Genomic DNA, 25995 nt, shown 5'->3' on the forward strand with positions numbered 1-25995 from the left:
GGGAGGTACAGTGGTGGGGCAAATGAGCAGAGGGGTACAGTGGTGGGGCAGATGAGCAGGGGGGTTCAGTGGTGGGACAGAAAAGCAGGGGGGGTGTAGAGCAGTGGGGCAGATGTGAAAGGTGGTGTATTGGTGGGACAGATGAGCAGAAGGTTACAGTCGTGGGGCAGGAGAGCAGGGGGTACAGGGGTGGGGCAGAAGAGCAGGGGGGTACAGAGGTGAGATAGATGTGCAGGAGGTACATTGGTGGGGCTGATGAGAAAGCGGGTTACAGTGGTGGGGCAGATGAGTAGATGGGTTCAGTGTTAGGACAGATAAGAAGGTGATTCAGTAGTAAGACAGAAGAGCTTGGGGATACGGTGGTGGGGCAGATGTGCAGGGAGGTACAATGATGGGGCAGATGAGCAGGGGGGTTACAGTGGTGGGAGAGAAGAGCAAGAGGGTACAGTGGTGGTGCAGATGTGCAGGAGGTACAGTGGTGGGAGGGATGAGAAGGGGGTTCAGCAGTGGGACAGAAAATCAGGGGGGTACAGTGATGGGGCAGATGAGAAGGGGGTTCAGTGGTGGGACAGAAGAGCAGGGGGGGGTACAGTGGTGGGGCAGATGTGAAAGGAGGTGCATTGGTTGGGCAGAAGAGCAGGGGGTACACAGGTGGGGCAGATGTACAGGGGGGTACAGTGGCGGGGTAGAGGAGAAAGGAGGTACATTGGTGGGACAGATGAGCAGGGGTTTACAGCGGTGGAGCGCGGGGGGGGGGGGGGGGTACAGAGGTGGGACAGATGTGTAGAGGAGAAAGGATATACATTGGTGGAACACATCAGCAGGAGGTTACAGTGGTGGGGCAGAAGAGCAGGGGGGTACAGAGGTGGGACAGTTGTTCAGGAGGTACATTGGTGGGGCAGAAGAGCAGGGGGGTACAGAGGTGGGACAGATGTTCAGGAGGTACATTGGTGGGGCAGATGATCAGATAAGTTCAGTGTTAGGACAGATGAGAAGATGGTTCAGCAGTGAGACAGAAGAGAATGGGGGTACGGGGGTGGAGCAGATGTGCAAGGAGATACAGTGGTGGGGCAATTGAGCAGGGGGTTACAGTGGTGGGACAGAAGAGCAGGGTGGTACAGTGGTGGGGCAAATGTGCAGGGGGGACAGTGATCTGAATTGTGGAGTTGGGGCTGATCTGAATTGTGGAGTTGCAGGAGTTGGGGCTGATCTGAATTGTGGAGTTGCAGGAGTTGGGGCTGATCTGAATTGTGGAGTTGCAGGAATTGGGGCTGATCTGAATTGTGGAGTTGCATGAATTGGGGCGGATCTGAGGCGTGATAGTGCAGGATGTTAATTTCTCACTACTACTGAAGTAGTTTACAGCATTTACTTTATAAAAAATGCTTTTCGTGATTGAGAGTGTGATTTTTTTTTTTTTTTGGTATAAAATCGGCACGCTCAATTTCTTTGAAAACATTTTTCGGCACACTGTGTTTAAAAGGTTGCCTACCCCTGGAGTAGAACAACTTAATATAATACAAAAAAAAAAACCAAGATGGCTAAACTAAAACTGTGACATGGCAACCAGCACCCTCCAACACTCCCTGCCACAGGGATTGACCACTGCAAGCTGATGGCTGTATTCACTGTTAAGCTTAAAGTGGAGTTCCACCTAAAAATGGAACTTTCACTTTTTGGAATCCTACCCCCCTCCGGTGTCACATTTGGCACCTTTCAGGGGGGAGGAGGGAGCATATACCTGTCTAATACAGGTATGTGCTCCCACCCTGGCATAGATCACCGCGGCGTTCACAGTGACCTACTCTGTCCTCCCCCGCTGTCTTCTGGGAGACAGAAGACAGCAGGGACCAGTGAGGACGCGCAGCGTGACTCATGCATGCGCAGTAGGGAAGCAGGAAGTGAAGTCGCACGGCTTCACTTCCTGCTTCCCTTACCGAGGATGGCGGCGGCAGCCGACGGACAGATCGGCTTCAGCTGCCGACAATGCGGGCTCCCTGGACAGGTAAGTGTCCATATATTAAAAGTCAGTAGCTGCAGTATTTGTAGCTGTTGTCTTTTAATTTTTTTTTTTCAGCTGACCTCCCCTTTAAAGCTTTTCATGCAGCTCCTTCAATTTTGTAATCCAAGTTTGTTGAGCAAGGTGGTGCTGACAATCTGCTAAAATTCAAGCCTTGCACGGCTCATATTTTGTTGGCTCATATTTTTTTTCTGCCATGTATAGCAAAAGTGACAGACAAAGGTAAATAATGCAATTGGAACCACCCTAAAATACATACCAGACCCTCATCCTTATTTTTTTTTGGGGGGGGGGTCCCCATACAGGAAGCTTGTTTGGAAATGTGAATCAATTGCATTTTAAACTACTTTGTTTCCTTTGTAGTTTCCACTTTTGCTATACTAATTTGTTTACATTGGGGGTCGGAAACCCGTTGATCGCGGACTACCTGTTGACCATCGACAGGTGATGGGTAGACCGCGAAGACGTCCCGCTGTTGCCGAGTCCGCCGACTCAGTCCTTGCTCCAGAGCGGTGCATTTGCGCAGCGCTCACCCAGTTCTAGGCTGCAGAGGCAGCCCCGTGCCCCTTGCATACGTGCGGCTGCGGGGCGGGGAAAGCCTCTGGAAAAGCTTCAAGATCCTTGCCAACGGCCCTCCTCACCGATCCAGAGGAAGGTGAGAGAGGCGGCAGGGATCAAGGCCACAGCACTTTCCCTGCGCGTATAAAACTTCTTTAAACTCCAGCTCTAATGACACCCCCAATATTATACGCTCCTGCCACTCCAGCCTTACTAACACCCCAGCCCTCCTGATTCCCTACCCCCCAAAACCATGCCCTCCTGACACCCCAGCCCTATTAACACCCCCCCCCCCTCCCAATACCATACCCTCCTGATCCCCCCCATTACCATACCCTCCTGACATTCCAGCCCTCCTGACCCCCCAATACAATACCCTCCTGATTCCCCCCCCAATACCATACCCTCCTGAGACCCCACTCCTCCTGATCTCCCTTTACTGTGCCCTCCATATCTCCTAGTACCATACTCTCCTGACACCTTTCCCCTCTGACCCCCCCCCCCCCCACCCCCCTATACCTTGCCCTCCTGACCTCTCTGTACCATGCTCTCCTGACCTCCCTTTACCATCCCCTCCTGACCCCTACCATACATCCTACCGACCTCTGTACGCCGCCATACATCCTAACTGACCTCTGTCCACCGCCCTACCTACTACCGACCTCTGTCTGCCGCCCTACCTACTACCGATCTCTGTGCACCGACCTACATATTACCAACCTTTGTGCACCACCGTACATACTACCGACCCCTGTACACTGCCATACAAACTATTTGCACTGGCTAGAAATCAGAGCAGGTAACCAGGCCTGAAATTAGTCAAAAGTTGCTCTAGCACAATAAAAAATTGTGAATTCCAGGTGTCTCACTGAAGCTAACTTAGTGTAAGTTTATATATTTACAGTGGTATTAGTTTTAGTAGATTTTTCATGCGGGGCTTACTAGTTAAATAATAAAAAAAAAAGGAGGGGGGGGGCTGCACCTTGGTGATCTTTGATCTCTTCAGTGTTGTCCAGGTAGATCTCCATCTCTCAAAGTGCATCTCTACCCCTGGTTTACTTGGTAGAGATGCACCATTTCAAAGGTATATATATATATATATATATATATATATATATATATATATATATATATATATGTATGTGTGTGTATATATATATATATATATATATATGTATGTATGTATGTGTGTATATATATATATATATATGTATGTATGTATGTGTGTGTATATATATATATATATATATATATGTATGTGTGTGTATATATATGTGTGTGTGTGTGTTTGTATATATATTATTAAATTCAGTTTGCAAAACGTTTTCTTGCATTGGTACATGCCCCCTGGGGAAGTGCCTAGCCCACTATACACTTTGCCAATTCCTTGTCTATTATGCCGCGTACACACGGTCGGACTTTTCGTCTACAAAAGTCCGACAGCCTGTCCGACAGACTTTCGACGGACTTTTGTCAGACTTGCGGCAGACTTTCTTACGAACGGACTTGCGGCAGACTTTCTTACGAACGGACTTGCCTACATACGATCACACAAAAGTCCGACGGATTCGTACGCGATGACGTACACTGGACTAAAATAAGGAAGTTCATAGCCAGTAGCCAATAGCTGCCCTAGCGTGGGTTTTTGTCCGTCGGACTAGCACACAGACGAGCGGATTTCTGGGTCCGCCGTAGTTACGACGTAAAAATTTGAAGCATGTTTCAAATCTAAAGTCCGTCAGATTTGAGGCTGGAAAAGTCCGCTGAAAGTCCGGGGAAGCCCACACATGATCGGATTGTCAGCCAGCTTTAGTCCGTCGGCGTCCGTCGGACTTTTGTAGACGAAAAGTCCGACCGTGTGTACGCGGCATTAGCCTTACAAAATGGAAAAAATGGTTTGACAGATTCAGCTCCCATTGACCTCAATAGGGGGCAGATTTGGCATTCAGACTTTTGATATGTACAGCCGAACCCAGGCATGTTCGGCTCAGCTCTAGTACTAAAGTATTCCAACCTTTATCACCCTAGTCACAAATGGTAAAGTTCTGCTTTACAGATCTCATGAAGGGGTGAACTGTGTTTTATGATGGAATACATATACAGTATCTCACAAAAGTGAGTACACCCCTCACATTTTTGGAAATATTTTATTATATCTTTTTATGTGACAACACTGAAGAAATGACACTTTGCTACAATGTAAAGTAGTGAGTGTACAACTTGTATAACAGTGTAAATATGCTGTCCCCTCAAAATAACTCAACACACAGCCATTAATGTCTAAACCGCTGGCAACAAAAGTGAATGCACCCCTAAGTGAAAATGTCCAAATTGGGCCCAATTACCCATTTTCCCTCCCCGGTGTCATGTGACTTATTAGTGTTACAAGGTCTCAGGTGTGTTAAATTTGGTGTTATCGCTCTCACTCTCTCATACTGGTCACTGGAAGTTCAACATGCCACCTCATGGCAAAGAACTCTCTGAGGATCTGAAAAAAAGAATTGTTGCTCTACATAAAGATGGTCTAAGCTATAAGAAGATTGCCAAGACCCTGAAACTGAGCTGCAGCACAGTAGCCAAGACCATACAGCGGTTTAACAGGACAGGTTCCACTCAGAACAGGCCTCGCCATGGTCAACCAAAGAAGTTGAGTGCACGTGCTCCATGTCATATCCAGAGGTTGTCTTTGGGAAATAGATGCATGAGTGCTGCCAGCATTGCTGCAGAGGTTGAAGGGGTGGGGGGGGGTCAGCCTGTCAGTGCTCAGACCATACGCCGCACACTGCATCAAATTGGTCTGCATGGCTGTCATCCCAGAAGGAAGCCTCTTCTAAAGATGATGCAAAAAAAGCCCGCAAACAGTTTGCTGAAGACAAGCAGACTAAGGACATGGATTACTGGAACCATGTCCTGTGGTCTGATGAGACCAAGATAAATTTATTTGGTTCAGATGGTGTCAAGCATGTGTGGCGGCAACCAGGTGAGGAGTACAAAGACAAGTGTGTTTTGCCTACAGTCAAGCATGGTGGTGGGAGTGTCATGGTCTGGGGCTGCATGAGTGCTGCTGGCACTGGAGAGCTACAGATCATTGAAGGAATGATGAATGCCAACATGTACTGTGACATACTGAAGCAGAGCATGATCCCCTCTCTTCGGAGACTGGGCCACAGGGCAGTATTCCAACATGATAAGGACCCCAAACACACCTCCAAGACGACCACTGCCTTGCTAAAGAAGCTGAAGGTAAAGGTGATGGACTGGCCAAGCATGACTCCAGACCTAAACCCTATTGAGCATCTGTGGGGCATCCTCAAACGGAAGGTGGAGGAGCGCAAGGTCTCTAACATCCACCAGATCCACGATGTCGTCATGGAGGAGTGGAAGAGGACTCCAATGGCAACCTGTGAAGCTCTGGTGAACTCCATGCCCAAGAGGGTTAAGGCAGTGCTGGAAAATAATGGTGACCACACAAATTATTGACACTTTGCACTTTGGGCCCAATTTGAACAGTTTCATTTAGGGGTGTACTCACTTTTGTTGCCAGCGGTTTAGACATTAATGGCTGTGTGGTGTTATTTTGAGGGGACGGCAAATTGACACTGTTATACAAGCTGTACACTCACTACTTTACATTGTAGCAAAGTGTCATTTCTTCAGTGTTGTCATATTAAAAGATATAATAAAATATTTACAAAAATGTGAGGGGTGTACTCACTTTTGTGAGATACCGTATGTATAGTGAAAGAAATGAGAATGAAGTCAGCTTCAAACTACATAATATACCCAATACTTATTTTTATTACAGGTCCTAGGTCCTCATGCAACTGCTAATAGTATAATGACTTCATATCAGCAACAGAAAAACATAAAATCAACAGAACAAGGTAAGAGTTTACTTTCTGTGTTCTTATTAGATCAATTCTTATTTTATCTAAAGAAAAAATGGATAATACCCTTGGACCACTCTTAAAGTGATTGTAAAGTCTTGTTTTTTTCCTATAAAAATAACAAATATGTTATACTTGCCTGCTCTGTTGCAGTGGATTTGCACAGAGCAGCCCGGATCCTCCTCTTCTCGAGTCCCTCTTCTGTGATCCTGGCCCCTCCCTGCTGTTCAGTACCCCCACAGCAAGCAGCTTGCTTTGGGGGCACCCGAGCACACTCACAGCTCCCTGTGTCCATTCAGACATGGAGTCCCGCCCCCTCTCCCCTGATTGGCCAGCTGACTTTGATTGTAAGCATCTGCAGACAATGGCGCCACTGCTGTGTCTCAGCCAATCAGGAGGGAGGATCTTGGATGGCTGAGACACTTGTAAACATCGCTGGACCTGAGAGGGACCTCAGGTAAGTGTTATGGGGGCTGAGAGGGGAGCTGCACACAGAAGGCTTTTTATCTTGATGCATAGAATGCATTAAGATAAAAAACCTTCTGCTTTTACAACCCCTTTAACCACTTACCGACCGGCTCCTGTACATATACGTTGGCACTTTGAAGAGGGATATGTCGGTAACGGCAGCAGCTGCTGCCACAACCAAGGTATCCATCTTTACAGGAGCCAGTCGTGTTTCCAATAATGGTGGTCTTTACAGTGGATTCCCTGCTAGATCACCGTTATCGGCGGTGGGAGAGGTGCCATCCCCCTCCCGCGCCCTCCGCTGCTTACCGGAGCCGTCGGTAGCGGCGGAGGAGATCGGCACCTGTCACTTCCTCGGTCTGGAGACGAGTGAGGCTAAGATGGCGCCCACCCGTCTCCATACCATAGGACGGCGGAAGTGACGTCATAACGCCAGCTCCGCCCATACGTGAGTAGCGCCCGCATATGAAAACTGTGGTCAAGCCACACATGTGAGGTATTGCCGCGACCGGTAGAGCAAGAGCAGTAATTCTAGCCCTAGACCTCCTCTGTAACACAAAACATGCAACCTGCAGAATTTTTTAAACGTCGCCTATAGAGATTTTTAAGGGTAAAAGTTTGACGCCATTCCACGAGCGGGCGCAATTTTGAAGCGTGACATGTTGGGTATCAATTTACTCGGCGTAACATTATATTTCACAATATAAAAAAAAAATTGGGCTAAATTTACTGTTTTATTTTTTTATTCAAAAAAGTGAATTTTTTCCAAAAAAAAGGTGCGGTTAGAAGACCGCTGCGCAAATACGGTGTGAAAAAAAGTATTGCAATGACCGCCATTTTATTCCCTAGGGTGTTAGAACCCTCAAACATTATATATTGTTTTTTTTCTAAGTTATTTTCTAGCAAAAAAACCTGTTTTAAACATGTAAACACCTAAAATCCAAAACAAAGCTAGTCCTTAAGTGGTTAAAGCGGAGGTCCACCCTAAAATAAAAAATTACATTAACATTCTCTAAAAATATATAAAAAAAATTGGAAAAAACATTTTTTTTACTTACCAGAAACCCCTGTTGCTAGGCAGTCTTCCTAATCTGCCTCTTCCTATCCCGCGGCGCTTCCTCCTCTTCGGCAAGCTGCCCCATTGTCTTCTGGGACATGTGTGTGTCCCAGAAAACAACAGGGTCATTCACAAAACGCCGCGCGACAGGAAACGGGCAGTGAAGCCGCAAGGCTCCACTGCCTGTTTCCCTTCGTTAGGATGGCGGTGCCGGCACCCAATCCGATGGACGGATCGGCCTCGGGGGGCCGACATTGCGGGCTCCCTGGACAGGTAAGTGTCCTTATTAAAAGTCAGCAGCTACAGTGTTTGTAGCTGCTGACTTTAAAAAAAAAAAAATTGCGGCTGGAACACCGCTTTATGTTCAATGAATTTGTTATGGTCTCATTCTAACATGGACATTGCCTAAATATTAGGTAACATACTGAAGTTCAAGTTGTCAATGCAGTCATTTTTTTATATGTTTTAGGTGAGAATGCATTTATGGGCAATCTTTTAGACCCCCTTCACGCTGGGGCGTTTTTCAGTCGCTTTTGGGCCCAAGAGTGCGAGAGAGCCCGAGTGCTTTCAGGACGTTAGAAAAAGTCCTGCAAGCAGCATCTTTGGGGTGATGCGGGAGCGGTGTATACAACTGTTCCTCCACCGCTCCTGCCCATTGAAATGAATGGGCAGTGCTGCCAAAGCAGTGGGGCTTTTCGGGCGCCATTAACCCTTTCTTCGGTCGCTAGTGGGGGTTAAAAGTGCCCCGCTAGCGGCCAAAAAGCGTTGCTAAAACTAGCTGCACTTTACCACTAATGTGGCTGAAAGCCAGTTTGAAAGGGCTCTGAATGATAATTTTGTCTTTGGTAATAGATTGTCTTTGTTTTTAAAACAACCTGTGTTGGATTGTAAAACAAAATTCTCTCTCTTTACCCGATCTGTATGTTTTTGTCATTCTGTCTTTCAGATTCTGAACTGACTACAGCTCCCAAGCTTTGTAAAACCACACAGTGGAAGCTTGATCTGCTTGATTAAGACTGGTCACCCCTTAAGTCTTAGGGGAAAAACAAAGAGAATGCAGCTACTTCAGAAGATATACACCAAGATGCACCATGCACTACTTTTAGGCAATACAGTATTCAGTCTTGCTAGCCATAATATTATAACATTTTCTTGGCAAAGAATATGGCTACTTCATACCTTCTGCAATCTAATATTAATGTTCAGTAGTGAATAAACACAAACAATTATTATGCTAAATAGACCATAATGTGAGGATTTTTTTTTTTTTGCTTCAACTATGAGTATTTTAGGCGCATTTGAATCGTGTTGTACGTCACTCTTGAACTGATTAAGCAGAGCTAAAGTCAATATTTTACTTTAGGTTCACTGCTCCAAAAATAGTAACAACCCTGAAATGCACTAGAACAGGATTTTTAGGTCAACTGACACTTCTGTGGCTACTGCGTAAAGTGGAATTCCAGCTCACACCTAACTAGCTTTTAAATTGTTCCTTTCCCCCTCTTAACACCTATGCTGACTAACCAGTGTAAAAAAGATGCATATACCTATTTTCAGTGCACTCTGGTCACATGATCCATCTCCCCTGTGTCAGCCAGCTGCAGGGAAGAGGAGGAAGCTCTCTTTTCTCCCCTCCAGTCGCCGCAGACTGACACTGGAACACACGGCATGCAAGAGGGAATTCCACTGTTACATATTGTCTTGAATTCCTCCTAAAAAATGGCAGTTAACTTCAAGGTATGCAAGTGTACTTAGGCACTCGAGTGCCTTAAGAGCCATAGTTATACTTGTGCAAAATAAGGCATTGCTGCCTCTGACTGCTAGTGTCAGAAGATTTAGAGTGAGATTTGGTGATGTCACTACTGTGCTGCTTACTGTTGTTCTTGGTGAAGCTCTTCCATAAGGAAGCCAAGTCCTTCCTCTGCCAAGGTGGCCACCTCCCCTCCATACAGAGACACAGAGCAGAACAAGGCATGACAAGTCAGTAATAGGGAAATTATCAGCTGCAGGAAAGCCACTGGTTACAAGTCATGTGCTCTTCGTCTGCCTTTTACTCTCTTCAAGAGATCATGTCCTCTTAAAAGCAAATTTAAACCCAATCACTAATATCTAATGTACACTTTAACATGTTAAAGTGTCAGTAAACCCAAATCATTAAACTGTCAATACATGCTGTATTACTTTTTATTCATACTCACTTAGCCACTGACTAGAGGATTCTTTTTCTGTATACTGCAAAAACCTGGTTGATCCTGCTGTTTGCTGTCCCTCCCTCCTATTTGTGTCCCCGCTGCAGTCTGAGATTGTGTAGAGCGGCCATTGTCACAGCTAATAAGCATGCTCCATTTTCAGTGCCTTTCTAAGCCAGTCATTTCCTCCTTGTTTGCATCTCAGTAACCTACATTACTTTAAAATCACACATGTGGGTGTATACACACTTATGAATGACAGTTCCCTTCCTGTCCACATATTGCAAAACACTATTGCTGAGCTGGGGTGTGGCTAAGTTGGTACAGGTTACATGCCCTGTGATGTCTACAGCTATGCAATCTGATTGTATATTGTGTATTTAGTGAGAATGGTGATCACTGATTGATTGCATTTCATTTAAAAAAAACATGCAGCTGGGAATGGGAGGGTGGCTGGTGCAGGGTGTGTGCTAATGAGGTCAGCTGGTCAAATCCTTCCTGTGTCATGATCTCTAGTCTGTGAGGAAGAAAGACATTACTAATGGAAATGTCTGGATTCATAAATAAGCGCAAGAAAAGTGACTGTAGATTTAATGGAAAATGTTGATATTTTTGCAAAAAAAGTACATGAATGCTATATTGGTGCATATGGGAGCTGGAATTTAGAAAAAAAAAAGTGTACAAAGTTGAACTTACCCTTTAAGCATTTTTTGAATTGCGGGCCTCAGTTCCCTTAATATCTGCAATAGAAGACCCCTGTCTGCTATTCCCGCTATCCTCCATTTCCCATTGTTGTTCTTTGCAGTAAGAGATGATGTAATTACTCCCGCTCGCTGTATTGGTGGATCCAGGAATCTCAAGCTCCCAGTCTGAGCTGCCCACTTTTGCAGCATCTTTTGAGAGTCCTGGCAAGACTTCTCCGGTGTCCTCATACAGTAACTGACAGGCTAGGAGTCTCCTAGTCTGTGTTAGGTCTCTATGCCTGTGAATGTAAAAGGAGCACTAGGCACACAGCCAAGTGTGATATTGAGGAACAGGTAAGGGGCTTTTTAAAATAAAAACTTTTAGTGTGTTCTATTGTTAAATAAAACGGTCATATAACGTCGTAGTATATTATATTGTGGGCATGTCATGAGCACATTCACAATATTTGCCCACAATCATGTCCATTTGCTACAATTCCAATGGCTGTGCAGTGTGAATACAGGATGTAATGTGCACGCCTGCTTTACTCTTCCTGCTGGAGCTGGCAAATGCTGTTATTTTATGAATTGGAGCTATGACGTCACAGATATTTCTTCCAATTTATCATCTAAATGGCAAAGTTTATATCTAACTTGATAAAAGTTTATAGGTTTACATAGGCAATACTACTGATTGCTGTTAAAGCCCAACTCCAGCATAGTTATTTTAAATAGTTTATTTGGGGCCAATGCTGGCCCAAATAAACTATTTTATTTACAAATTACTCAGTCGCTGTCACTGCTATTTAAACTGTATGTAGGATGTATTGTATTTTTATCCATAAATGGATGGATGGAGGACATTACAATCTTCACCTCAGCTATTCATTCATAAACATACAAAGGTTCCTATAAATGGCTGAGCAGTGTTGATGCTATTTTGTCCCAGCAGCATACTGGACAGGCCCTATACTGTCGCCAACCACAATTATGCATACTTACTGTACATAGCTAATGCTACTTACAATTTATACAAGGCCGACAGCGTTTGAAGCAATTTGGCCCAAACAAACTCTTTAAAGTGGTGTTCTGCCTACTGCTGCAAAAATTAAAAGCCAGCAGCTACATATACTGGGCTGCTGGTTTTTAATAATAGGACACTTACCTGTCCTGGAGTCCAGCGTTGTCGGCACCGCAGCTGATTTTTCCATCAGCTGTCGGGTGCTGCTGCGGCCATTGCAGGTAAGGGAACCCGGCAGTGTAGCCTTACGGCTTCACGCTGGGAACCTTACTGCACATGCACTAGGCTCCGCTCCTCTCCCCTACTGGCCAGGCGGAGGACTACAGAGCTGAGCAGTGACGTCGTGGGCCGTGGCCCAGACTCCCGGAAGTGGGAACAGGATACCTGTCAGACAAATGTGGCACCTGAGGGGGGTGAGGAGACAAATCAGTGGAAGTTCCACTTTTGGGTGGAACTCCGCTTTAAAGTGATAGCAAAGCTGAAGTTAGACTTTAGCATATTAACAAACTATAATAGCTCTGCAAGGTTCTAGGGTTTACGGCTGTCGGCTTCTGACTCTTGCTTTAACAGAAATGTTTTTATTAGACAAAACAGCATAACAAAACGCATGCCAACAGGCATAGATCAACTGCATGAAAAAATTATCATCAGTAAAATTGATTACATATCTCAGGGTTAACCCCACAGTTTACCGTGCAAGGTAAGTTATCAATTACAATGCCCATTAAAAGAACCGTGTATAGTGGAGAGGATCTCTAGGGCATCGGGATCCAACATTGTACCCTTAATGACTAACTTTTATAATAAACTTCTCATTAAAGAGTGGTAAGATGACTCTTCCTTTTTACAGCACTTTCTGCTTAACCCTGATTCACTCCACTGTGCACCATTTTAATTTTACTGTTAATTATTTAACCATATATGCACTCTTCAATACTACTGTAAACCCCTTCTATAAATTTGCCTACACCACTTTGTCTACCTTCTACTCTGCTTTGCGGTCTCTATATCTGCATTTTCCAATTATACTCCACCCACTACAATGCATGTGTAGGGCTCTCTTACACCTGACCAAAAAAAAAAAAAAAAAAAGCAGTGTGAGAACAATTGCTGTAGAAGGTGACACGTGTATGAAAAAAAGCACCAAGTAGTAGGTATAGTCTGGAAAAAAAACAGTTGGGTTTATCGATTCTGAATTAACAGCTCCGAGTTTAATTTATTTAATGGATAACAAAAAAAAAAGACACACTCGGTGAAAACTAACAAACTAAATAGTGGTACAAATAATTCCTCTCTGTCAACGACAACATACAGTATATGGAGATTTCATGTACGGCACAGCGTGGAGCTGTATTAAGTATATGAATGTAAAGCACAGTGTAGAGAAATAAGGTGCTGGCTGCAGTTATAAAATAGACCTCGGGTTCATGGGCAATACTTAAGGGGGAAAAGGAAAATATAGCATACTATCATAAGGTTTAATATTGTTACGGAGACTGCTCAAGCACCCATGACAGTGTCATTATTTGTATCATTTACTGTCACTTTTGCTGGACAGTTTGGCCTGCATGGAAACAGCATTTACTATAAGATTTTTGCCTATCATTACATGTAGTAACTGCAAACAATCACAATACAATATGTTTCAGTATAAGGTTTCTTATTGTTTAGGGCAGTGTTTCTCAACTCCAGTCCTCAAGGCGTCCCAACAGGTCATGTTTTCAGGCTCTCCATTATTTTGCACAGGTGATTTGAGCAGTTTCACTGCCTTAGTAATTACCACAGCCATTTAATCTGAGGGAAATCCTGAAAACATGACCTGTTGGGGCGCCTTGAGGACTGGAGTTGAGAAACACTGGTTTAGGGCATAAATTAAAAGTACAGCTGTTTGTTAGGCCTCGTTCAGACGAGGCAACCTACCCGTATTCACACAGATGTGGAATTAGTAACAGCAGCTATGTCTGTGTGGCCACAGCATCGTAACTGCACGCACGAGGATGCAAGAACACCTATGCATCCTCGTGTGGGTAAACTCCATGTGCACAAGACCTTACAAATATGCAGAAACTTAGAATAACTACAGATCATTATATTTTAGCATACGTGCATAAAACATAGTAATTAAATTCACAACACTAATATTAGAAAAGGCTGGCAAACAAAACTTGAAATATGTACAGGAGGTCTGTATAATATGGATTCTGTAGCGATGTTAGGTCCAGTGCTTCTTCAGGTGTTCCTTTAACTGAGGAATAGTGGCTTGCTGAACTTTGCACACATTACACTGAAGAGAAGATTTAAGGAGCTCGGATGCTCCTTCTTTTACCTCCACTCTTCCCTTTATTTTTATCATGTCAATTACATCTATAAATAAATTCATAAAAACACAATAATTAAGAAAACAAAATTTTAGACTTAAAGCGGATAAAATAAGTATTGAACATGTCACCATTTTTCTAGGTAAATGTATTTCTAAAGGTGCTATTTACATGAAATTTTCACCATGTTGGTAACAACCCATGCAATTCATACATACAAAGAAACCAAAACAAATAAGTTCAGAAATTACGTTATGTGTAATAAAATGGAATGACACAAGGAAAAAAAGTATTAAACACATGAAGAAAGGGAGGTGCAAAAAGGCATGAAATGCCAAGACATCAGCTGAAATCTATCAGTAATTAGAAAGCAATCCTGCCCCTTATCAATGGAAATATCAGCTGGTTTAGGCTCAACTGATGGCCTATAAAAAGGTGTCACACAAGAAACATCTCATGATGGGTAAAAGAAAAGAGCACTCTCAAGACCTTCGCAACCTTATTGTTGCAAAACATACTGATGGCATTGGTTACAGAAAGATTTTTAAACTCCTGAATGTTCCAGTGACCACTGTTGTGGCCATAATCCGGAAGTGGAAAGATCATCATTTCACCCTAAACTGGCCACGACCAGGTGCTCCTTGCAAGATTTCTGACAGGAGTAAAAAGAATTATCAGATGAGTTGTCCAAGAGCCAAGGACCATCTGTGTTGAGCTTCAGAAATACCTGGAATTGGCAAGAAAAAAAAAAAAACACATTCAAGTAAATGCATTCAACCGCCATGGCCTGTATGCACGCTCACTGCGCAAGACTCCATTGCTGAAGAAAAAGCATATTAAAGCTCGTTTTAAGTTTGCTGCACAACATTTAGACAAGCCTGTCGAATACTGGGAGAATATAGTCTGGTCAGATGAGACCAAAATTGAACTCTTTGGATGCCATAATACACACCATGTTTGGAGGTCAAACGGCACTGCACATCATCCCAAAAACACCCCCATACCAACAGTGAAGTTTGAAGGTGGGAACATCATGGTGTGAGGCTGTTTTTCAGCATACGGTACTGGTAAACGTTACGCCATTGAAGGAAGGATGAATGGAAAAATGTACCAAGACATTCTTGATACAAATGTGCTGCCCTCTACCAGGATGGTGAAGATGAAATGAGGGTGGACATTTCAGCAAGACAATTATCCCAAACACAAAGCCAAGGAAACTCTCAATTAGTTTCAAAGAAAATAAAGCTGCTACAATGGCCCAGCCAATTACCTGACTTGAATCCAATAGAGAATCTATAGAAAGAACTAAAGATCAGAGTTAGAAGAAAAGATAGAAGAGGCCCACAGAACCTTCAAGATTTGAAGACTGTGTTGAAGAATAGGCCAAAATCACACCTGAGCAATGCATGGGACTATGAAAATGGAGGTAGTTGCGCACTAATATGGTGTGAAACACTGATATTGCAATAATATGAAAAAAGTCCAAAAACATAAAATGAATGAATCCACGTTGTGCAAAAAAAGAAAAAAATAACAAAAACAAGCTTGTGTGATATCTTCAGACAACCTCCATGAACGGAGTGCTTCCACCACCTCATGCAATGCTCGCTCACTTCCTTTAAACGACCCTGCAAGGGGTCAAACATGCCTTGCACCCTGTGTAAACATTCCCTCCCAGGGATTGTCAGAGAATCTTGGTGGCTCAAAGGATGAAAGTAATCAAAAGCAGGTAGGTAGTCCTTCCACTGTGCTGCTTCAAACTTTAAATCCACAATGACTAACGGTAAGTTCAGCAACACATGAAAAAAGACGAGAGAAAGTGCTTCCTATAGTGCAGTATCCGATGGGTTAACAATGAAACCACTCCACCCCAGCTAGCATTGAACTCACATTTAATGAAATTTAAAAATAAAAATGACATGACAGTCTCAGTAGTAGTAGTCCACCGCCAGGCTCCACCTCTACAAGTTTCACCACCTCCCATGTGGCTTCATCTGGAGGAATGAGCCCTGCGGCTATGGCGGGATTAATTTATAGTGTCAGATATAAAAAAAATGGCAATTACCTTGTTTGAATACAGCTGCGGCGTTTGAAAGACGCCTGCACATGTTCAGTGGCTTCATGGTAGCACTGCTCATTGAAAGACATTGCGCTATTATGACACATATCCGGGTTAAACCGGAAGTGGTCATAACGCAACTACTTCTGGTCACAAATTGAATACACACAAGGGCTTCAACAAAATGGCTGAATTTAGGGGACATAAAAATCAAAAGTAGAGGTAAAACCTTCAATGGAATATAAAACTCGCCAGATAATTATAAAAAAACAGACAATAACAATAAAATATGCTTAGCATCAATGGCTAAAAATAATAAACACAGCATCTAGTAATATGATCATAATATATAATAGGATACAGCGATGTATAACAGGATCACCAATCAAAAATGTCCATAATTCCTATATTAAAATGTCCTTTGTCTCTAGGGAATCAATTATAATAAAAAAGCAGGATAATGCGCAGGTGAAAAAACTTATATATACGAGGGGGGCAGGAGGCGGAGCCTAGCGGAGCAGACATGCATTGTTAGAGCTCCACACCGCTGAGGAGAGAAGAGAAGGACAAAGCGGAGCCTGCAGGCTCAAAAGGTATCCATTTGAACCTTTTTGCCCCAGGGAACAAACTGTGAAAGTTTGGGAAGGAAATATGGTACTGGGAGGAAACCGTGGCAGAAATAAAAATCACCTCACAAAGAGCTCACAGGCACTCGCTGCAGCTGAAGCAGCTCCAGTCACCTCACAAGATACAGCATCAGGGCACTCTCACAGACAGAAAATGTCACAGCAAGACTCTCCATTTGAGTCAGATACAGAACTAATCCTCTCACAAACTTCTCCACAAGCCTCCTCAGTATCCCCAGTAATATTATTACAATTTGAAAAGATGCTTCATAAGGCTTTAAAACAAACCTCAGACCAAATAACAAAAAGCCTAACCAAAGAAATAAGAGAGCTGGGAAACCGCACCGCAGCCTTAGAAATAAAAATCGATGAAATTGAAATTACAACCCAAGAAAATATAACAGAATTGGAACAATTAAAAAAAGAGAATTTAATACTTCAAACTAAGCTCGAAGATTACGAAAATAGAGCCAGACGTTCAAACTTGCGCATAAGGGGAATACCTGAAACTGTGACAGACCTGCAATCTACTATTACTGCTCTATTACAAGAACTAAAGCCAGATATCCCTATTGAACGTTTAGAACTGGACAGAGTACACAGAGCCCTCACAGCCAAAAAGAAAGATGGACCCCCACGTGATATAATCACAAAATTTCATTATTACAGAACGAAAGAACAAATACTAATTGCTGCAAGAGAAAAAAAGGAACTTAATTTTCAAGGACACAATTATCAAATTTTTGCTGACCTATCCCAACTTACTATTACTAAAAGACGATCCATGAAACCCCAACTAATGGAACTGCAACGCCACAACATTATGTATCAATGGGGCTTCCCCTTTTCAGTCAGATTTAACCGCCAAGGTACAATTTACAGAAGCAGATCAGCAGATGAACTACAACAAACCCTTTTAAAATTAAATCTGACAGAACCCACAAGCAGCAACACTCCCACACGCAGAAGAATGGCATCATCTTCACCTTCAGGCAGCACCCAGAAAATTCCAGAACAAAATGGGAATCATCATTCTCACAAAAGAGGCCGTTATGCCACATCATCCATGGACCAAGAAGATTCAATGGACTGACATCCTAATTCCTGATATCTCTTCATTTATTATACTAAGAGATGGTTCTCTATAAAAAACCTGTATTTATAACTGAATGTAACTGCATTCTGATAGTCACACACTGTGTGGGATCATGTTACATTCCAGTTATATTTCTTATTACTTCTGATTCATATAGCCTTAGAATATATAAGTGAAATAAGGAAATTCTTGTTCAGTTATATATTATCAGGTAATAACAATAGATTTATTACTTTTTAGGACAAATATGTTCAATAATCCAGAAGTAATGGAAGCTTTTTCTTTCTTTTCTTAAAACAAATATATTATTACCTAACTAGTTCCTAGAATAATGTTTTTGTTTATTCTAATCTGAAGCAATACAACCTCAATTTTATGAGTTAACATATCTAAACGGTTATATATGAATAAAATATGTAATTGTTTACTCTAAAAGGGTTAAAATCCCAAAATATTTCAAACTATCTTCATCAATACCAAAGTTATTAACAGTACCTTTCTAACTGAATTATTTAGCCTAGGGCAAGACTAACCATATACAACCACCCTGGAATAAATAATTTCAACAAAAACTATATTCTGCACTCCAATTAATGAAACATCATTTTGATGTCTTTTGACATAGCACTTCTCTCCTGTAAGCGGAAGATCCGTGTACCCCATTAGCCCTCCTCATTCTCCCAACCATATTATGTGGGAGTGTGACGAAGGCACTTATTCCCCTGAGAGAGATATTTATTCTCTTTCACGGGTAAATTGTGATTACTTGCAAAAAATAATTTATACAATGTATCATCTAATCTCATATGTTTTTTGTTTACTCTTTACTCCAGAATTCACTGGTTTCTTTTCTATCTATTCATCTTTTCAGTCCACACAGGTTGATCTGCGCAGTCAGCTCTGCATAACAAAAAGTAAGTCAAAACTATTTGATCTATTGCCATGGCACCACTAAATATACTTTCCCTGAATGTTCAGGGAATAAATGTCCCTCAAAAAAGGACCAAAGCCTTCCGTACTTTCCATAACAAGAAGGCTCACATAGTATGCCTCCAAGAAACACACTTCACCAAAGATTCTACTCCAAAATATATTTCTCCTTTTTATCAACAAATTTACACGGCTTCTGCCTGTACCAAGCAAAGGGGAACTCTAATTGCATTTCACCGATCCACACCATTCACCTTATCATCAGAAATTAAAGACCCAGAAGGTAGATACCTGATACTCATGGGTTAGATAATGGATACAGCAATCACGGTGATTTCCTACTACGCTCCTAACAAACAACCTACACCATTCCTCTCACATATATTACAAGTGATTAATACACACAAAATAGGAACAGTGATAATGTGTGGGGATTCGAACCAGGTCCTCCTCCCATTTCTAGATAAATCACCTTTTACACCATCCAAAATAACCTCTAGATTACCTTTTTCTCAACTTCTTTCCAAATACAATCTGGTAGATTCGTGGAGAGAAAGTAACCCAATGAAAAAGAAATTCACTTATTTCTCGCACCCTCATCAAACCTTCACCAGAATAGATCATATTTTTCTAACAATAGGAATGATACCAGAAATTATTGCATCAGATATAATTCCGATTCCGTGGTCTGACCATAATGCAGTATACACTACTATAGCCTCAGCCATACCAAAAGCGCATGACCCAACGTGGTACTTACCGGACATAATGCTCAAACACCCACTACATCAGATGGCCATTGAACAAGCTTTAAAGGAATACATATCAATTAATAATACAACAGACATCTCCCCAATAACACTGTGGGAAGCTCATAAGCCTGTCTTGCGTGGTACAATACAAAGACAAATGGCACTATTTAAACGGGAACGCAAAAATCTAGCAAAAAAACTAGAACTCAATTTTAATGCAGCCTACATATCATTTCAAGATAATCCATCTCAGAGTACAAAATCTCATCTGGAAAAATCTAGATTGGAATACGATCTATTTCTCACTGAGTCAGTTGATAAATCCCTCAAACGCTCCAAACACAATTTCTACATGAATACAAACAAACCAGGTACATATTTGGCTCGGGCATTAAATTCAACTAACAAATCTTTCAAACCAATACGTTTGAAATTATCAAAAAATGTTTACACTTGTAATCCAGTTAAAATAGTCCATAAATTTCACTCACATCTCGCAACTTTATACAAGACAAACAATGAATTTAATCCTACAGAGGCTGAATCCTTCTTCTCAAAAATAACCTTACCTGAGTTATCTCAGAATCAAAAAAGCAGTTTGGATGAGCCTATAACTATAGATGAAGTTGCTAACGCCATAAAAGACCTAAAACTTAACAAAAGACCAGGCCCAGACGGCTACTCGGCTTTATACTATAAAACATTCTCAGAAATACTCTCTCCCATTCTCACTGAATCTTTTAACAAACTTCTAGATGGACATTCTTTTCGGCAAGAAACACTAATGGCAATTGTTTGTATGATCCCAAAACCCCTTTCTGATGATACTTCCTGTGTGAATTATCGGCCTATCTCTCTGTTAAACCTTGATATTAAATTATTAGCAAAAATAATAGCAAAACGCCTCAATAGCATTATAGGAAAATTAATACATAGAGATCAAGTAGGCTTCATGCCAAATAGACAGGCAGGCGATAATATACGCAGGGCAGTGTTATTGGCACATATTGCTAAAAAACGGAAAATCCCTTTATGTTTTCTATCTCTCGATATTAAGAGGGCATTTGACACAGTATCCTGGCAATATATGCAATATTCATTACAAAAATGGGGTTTTGGACCCCACTTTTTAACATGGATCAAAGCATTATATAATAAACCCAAAGCCTATATAAAATATGCTGGATACAAATCTGAAGCCTTTAATATCGAAAGAGGTACCCGACAGGGTTGCCCATTATCTCCCTTATTATTTGCCCTTATACTCGAACCCATGGCCCAATACATCAGAACAAACCAAACTATAACTGGCATTGAAGTAGGAGGTATTACACACAAATTATGTATATTTGCAGATGATATATTACTTTTTCTATCATCACCACAGGTCTCTGGTCCTAACTTAATACCAGCTCTTGATGGATTTGCAGCCCTATCCGGCCTTATGAGTAATCCTAAGAAATGCCTAGTGCTTAATATTTCACTCACAAACATGGAATTGATCCCGGCTAGGGCTGCACTCCCATTCACATGGGCAGAAAAATCAATCCCATATCTTGGAATTAATTTAACAGCATCTCATTCTGACTTATTCTCAACCAATTATCCTCCTGTATTAAGACAGATCACAAATCTAATAAAACAATGGTCGCAACTTCCTTTATCCTGGATAGGGAAGATTAATGCAATCAAAATGACTATTCTACCCAAATTGCTTTATCTATTCAGAGTCCTCCCTATTCCAATTCCTTCCTATTTTTTGAGAATAGTACAAAAAAGAGCAACTTCGTTTATATGGGGCTCTTCTAAACCACGTATACCTATACACACACACTACATCTTCCCAAAAATAAAGGAGGCCTGGGATACCCTAATTTTACTAACTACTACAGAGCAGCACATTTGGCCAGTCTGTCCAAATACCATGCAAAACAGGAAATCCCATTATGGGTATTTATAGAGGCTTCAGAAAATGACCCTCTATTAATATCAAATTTATTATGGCTTGATCCTAAAGACCGCTTTAAAATTCATAATCCCATAACTAAACACTTCTTATCTCTCTGGGATAAACTAAAAACCAAATATCAGTTACAATCTCCACACAATCCTCTCCTTTCTTTTATCAGAAATCCGGCCTTTTATCCGGCATGGATCTACCCAAATTCTTTTAAAGCTTGGACAACATCAGGCATTCAGACACTAAATGACTTCATAGCATCTAAACCATTCCTTTCATTCCCATCGCTTAGAGAAAAATATGATCTACCAAACTCTGAGATATTTAGATATCTCCAAATCAAAAATTTCTATACACCATTCCTAAAGGGGGATGCACCATTATCCCAATTATCCATTTTTGAATCAATCTGTACAAAAGATCCATTTGCTAAAGGTACAATTTCATCACTTTATAATCAATTATATGGAGTAGCAAATCTTAATAGACCCTCTTACGTTCAGAGGTGGGAGGAGGACCTGGGACGAACTTTAGAAGACACGGACTGGTCTAACATATGGCTCACATCTAAGTCATCTTCGCCCAACATCTTAGCACTGGAGACAAATTATAAAGTCCTAACTCGCTGGTACCTTGTACCCGCTAGAGTGGCAAAATATTCACCTAATACCTCAGCTCTTTGTTTTCGAGGATGCCCAGAAATAGGCACATATTTACACATATGGTGGACGTGCCCAGTAATCCAAACCTTCTGGAAGGAAGTCTTCGTGATTGCATCTAAAATATTTAAAAAAATAATACAACCAGACCCATATTTAACTTTACTTAATCTAAAACCGGAATGGTTAACACTCTCTCAATTCAAACTTATGATCCAACTAATAACGGCTGCAAAACAAACAGTGGCCAAGGCATGGAAATCTCCTACATTGGTACTAGCAGAAACAATTCACAGAATGAATAATACAATGTCCCATGCTAAGATGGTAGCCATCGATCAAAACCAAATTCCAAAATTTGAAAAACTTTGGCATCCTTGGATAAAACAAAAGTTCCTGTCAAACTTCAATGACTCTGTCCTGTTGCCATGGTAACAGATTAAATGACTTACAGAGACACCCATTCTAAGGCTTCAAAGAGAACTAAAAAGAATAATAAACTGACGAGCGGGACAACCTTGTGGACCATACCTCTACCTTTCAACCCTTTTTCTTCTTTCTCTTTCCTTTTCTCCACCTTACGATTAAAGCTCATTATCAGAATTTATTTGACCTATATACACTCTACTTGTAAACAATATGTATAGTAGGTATAAATCATTTAAATACCTACAAAAGTAACTAAGGAAATGATATATATCTTTAATTTAGGTTTACGTGAGCCCAATGTTTAATATTTGAAATTTCATGATATTTACCTATATAAACCCTACTGTAAAACAATGAGCTTACTTTATAGATCCTTGTAAACTTACTCTATGTATCTTTATAACATTGTATACTCAATAAACTTCTTTTGACAAGGAAAAAAACTTATATATACATCCTAACAGAGAGGAAAATAAAATACTGATATTAGAAATGCTGGTAACTTTAAAAAAAAAAATGACCTTAAAAATCGTTTATAAAGCAATTAATGTCAAACTCAATGTTGTGTCCCAATGGCTGTAATGTTTGCATCTCATGTATCCAAAAAGACTCACGTTGACTCAAAGACTTGACCTTATTGGTGCCCCTCCATTGTGGGTGGTATTTTTCTATCCCCCAAAATAAGAGGGAGGAGGGGTCTTTATTATGGTGGGTTGCATAATGGCTGGATATGCTATGCTTAGGATACCCTTTAATTATATTTTGTGCATGTTCCTGAATTCTTTTCCACATAGGTCACTTCGTGCGACCTATGTACTGAATTTGGCAAGGGCACTGTAGGGCGTAAACTACACCCTCAGTATGGCATGTAATGCAGTCCCTTATTTTGTACTCCCTTCCTGTTGCTGTGGCAAAAAATGTATCCTTTTTGGGATTTAATCTTTTTGTCCAAACGCATGCATAATACTGTCTGCACGGAAAAAAGCCTTTACCTAAGAAAGTAAAATCTGGTGTTTTGGGAGGGTCTACTACATTCTTAGCGATTTTGTCCCTTAAAGTTCTCGTCTATACGTAAATTTTGGGTTATATGGTAATATTTCTTTAAGATGCTTATCTGTGGTAAGTATGGGCCAATGTTTCTTGAACACCTTTTCTACTTTTCTGTGTTGTACTCCATAATTAAGAATAATGGGCATATAGTCTTGGAAAATATTTTGTTTTGGCTTATCTTTTATTACCGAGACCCTATCTATTGCATTCACCATTACTAATTGATGATTAATATGGGCTTCTTAGTAACCTTTTTCAAGGAATCTTTTGCTGATTACATGTTCTCTGTAGTCTTCTTCATCGGTACAATTTCTCTTCAGCCTCATAAATTGACCTTTTAGTAAATTTAGTAACCATGGAGCAAAATGGAAACTTTTCATAGGTATATAACCATTCCTGTCCACCGTTTTAAAAAAAGGTGTTAGTTTTGAATTTACCTTCTGTCACTGATATTGTGAGATCCAGGAAAAGGAAATGGATTTGTTGGTATCGTGTTCCCATTTGAAAAATATGCTCTGATTATTCTGATTGAGCTTGTTAAGAAAGCGCATTAATGTCGTTTCCGTGCCTCTCCAGACTATGAGAACGTCATCAATATATATCGTTTGTATAGATGCAGTTCCTTCGGCGTGTCTTCATAGATGGCCTTCTCCTCCCATTGAGCCATGAAAATATTGGCCACACTTGGGGCAAATTTGCCCCCATGGCAATACCCTTAATCTGTTTGAAATAATTACTGTTGTGCCAAAAGTAGTTGTGTGACAAACAATATTCTAAACTCCCCAACAAAAAAGTCCATTGTTTCCTTGAAAATTCACTTGTTTGTGCTTAACCGCTTCCTGATGCCCAATAATTGTGTATAGAGAATTGATGTCCGCTGTAGCAAGTATACATGGACCTTCGATTTTGATTTCTTCCAATAATTGAATAAAGTACTTAGTGTCTCTCAGGTATGCTTTGTTTTTCTGTGCTAATGGTTGCAGATGATGGTCCAAATATTGACCCAGCCTTGCCTCTATTGATTGTATTCCATTGACAATAGGGCGTCCGGGCGGTTTCTTATTATCCTTGTGCATCTTGGGGACTGTATATATGATTGGGATTTTGCAGGTACTAGCTAACTAATATCTACTCTCATTTTTGTTCAGCACACCTTTCTTTATGCCCTTGTCCACAAGATATTCCAATTCGTTTTTGTAGCTTCTGGTAGGGTTACTTCTCAATGGAATATAAGTTTCACTATCTTCTACTGGTACACATCTTTGGTTTGAATGAATAGCCCCCCCCCCTTATCTGCTGGTCTAATAACGAGATTTTTTCTATTCTCTAGACGTTTAATTCCAATTTCGATGGACAGGAATGGTTATATACCTATCAAAAGTTGCCATTTTGCTCCATGGTTACTAAATGTACTGAAAGGTCAATTTATGAGGCTGAAGAGAAATTGCAACAATGAAGAAGACTACAGAGAACAGGCTGATTTAATCAGCAAAATATTCCTTAAAAAAGGTTACCAGGAAGCCCACATTGATCATCATCAATTAGTAATGGTGAATGCAATAGATAGGGTCTTGCTAATAAAAGATAAGCCAAAACAAAATATTTTCCAAGACCATATGCCCATTATTCTTAATTATGGAGTACAACACAGAAAAGTAGAAAAGGTGTTCAAAAAACATTGGCCCATACTTACCACAGATAAGCATCTTAAAGAAATATTACCATCTAACCCAAAATTTATGTATAGACGAGCTCCAACTTTAAGGGACAAAATCGCTAAGAATGTAGTAGACCCTCCCAAAACACCAGATTTTACTTTCTTCTCAGGTAAAGGCTTTTTTCCATGCAGACAGTGTTATGCATGCGTTCGGACAAAACGATTAAATACCAAAATGAATACATTTTTAGCCACAGCCACGTGAAGGGAGTACAAAATAAGGGACTGTATTACATGCCGTACTGAGGGTGTAGTTTACGCCCTACAGTGCCCTTGCCAAATTCAGTACATAGGTCGCACGAGGCGACCCATGTGGAAAAGAATTCGGGAACATGTACAAAATATAATTAAAAGGTATCCCAAGCATAGCATATCCAGGCATTATGCAACCCACCATAATAAAGACCCCTCCTCCCTCTTATTTAGGGGGATAGAAAAATACCACCCACAATGGAGGGGCACCAATAAGGTCAAGTCTGAGTCAGCGTGAGTCTTTTTGGATACATGAGATGCAAA

At 41.3% G+C, this 25995-nt stretch overlaps 2 protein-coding genes across 5 annotated transcripts in view; one reads left to right on the forward strand and one right to left on the reverse strand.

Moving 5' to 3' along the window:
- ELP1 (elongator acetyltransferase complex subunit 1) overlaps window positions 1-9231 on the forward strand; it is a 156875-nt gene extending 147644 nt beyond the window's left edge. For both annotated transcript variants that reach the window (XM_073598677.1, XM_073598669.1), the window contains 2 exons: window positions 6384-6462; window positions 8937-9231. In XM_073598677.1, coding sequence (XP_073454778.1) covers window positions 6384-6462; window positions 8937-9004 — 147 coding nt within the window. In that variant the 3' untranslated portion in view covers window positions 9005-9231. The remainder of the gene's footprint in view (window positions 1-6383; window positions 6463-8936) is intronic.
- Window positions 9232-13072: 3841 nt separating this feature from the next.
- The window catches only part of APTX (aprataxin), a 65623-nt gene continuing 52700 nt past the window's right edge, over window positions 13073-25995 (reverse strand). For all 3 annotated transcript variants that reach the window (XM_073598733.1, XM_073598724.1, XM_073598741.1), the window contains one exon: window positions 13073-14247. In XM_073598733.1, coding sequence (XP_073454834.1) covers window positions 14096-14247 — 152 coding nt within the window. In that variant the 3' untranslated portion in view covers window positions 13073-14095. The remainder of the gene's footprint in view (window positions 14248-25995) is intronic.

The sequence above is a fragment of the Aquarana catesbeiana genome, linkage group LG01 (genome assembly GCF_042186555.1).
Source record: "Aquarana catesbeiana isolate 2022-GZ linkage group LG01, ASM4218655v1, whole genome shotgun sequence".
In the NCBI taxonomy this organism is placed as follows: domain Eukaryota; kingdom Metazoa; phylum Chordata; class Amphibia; order Anura; family Ranidae; genus Aquarana; species Aquarana catesbeiana.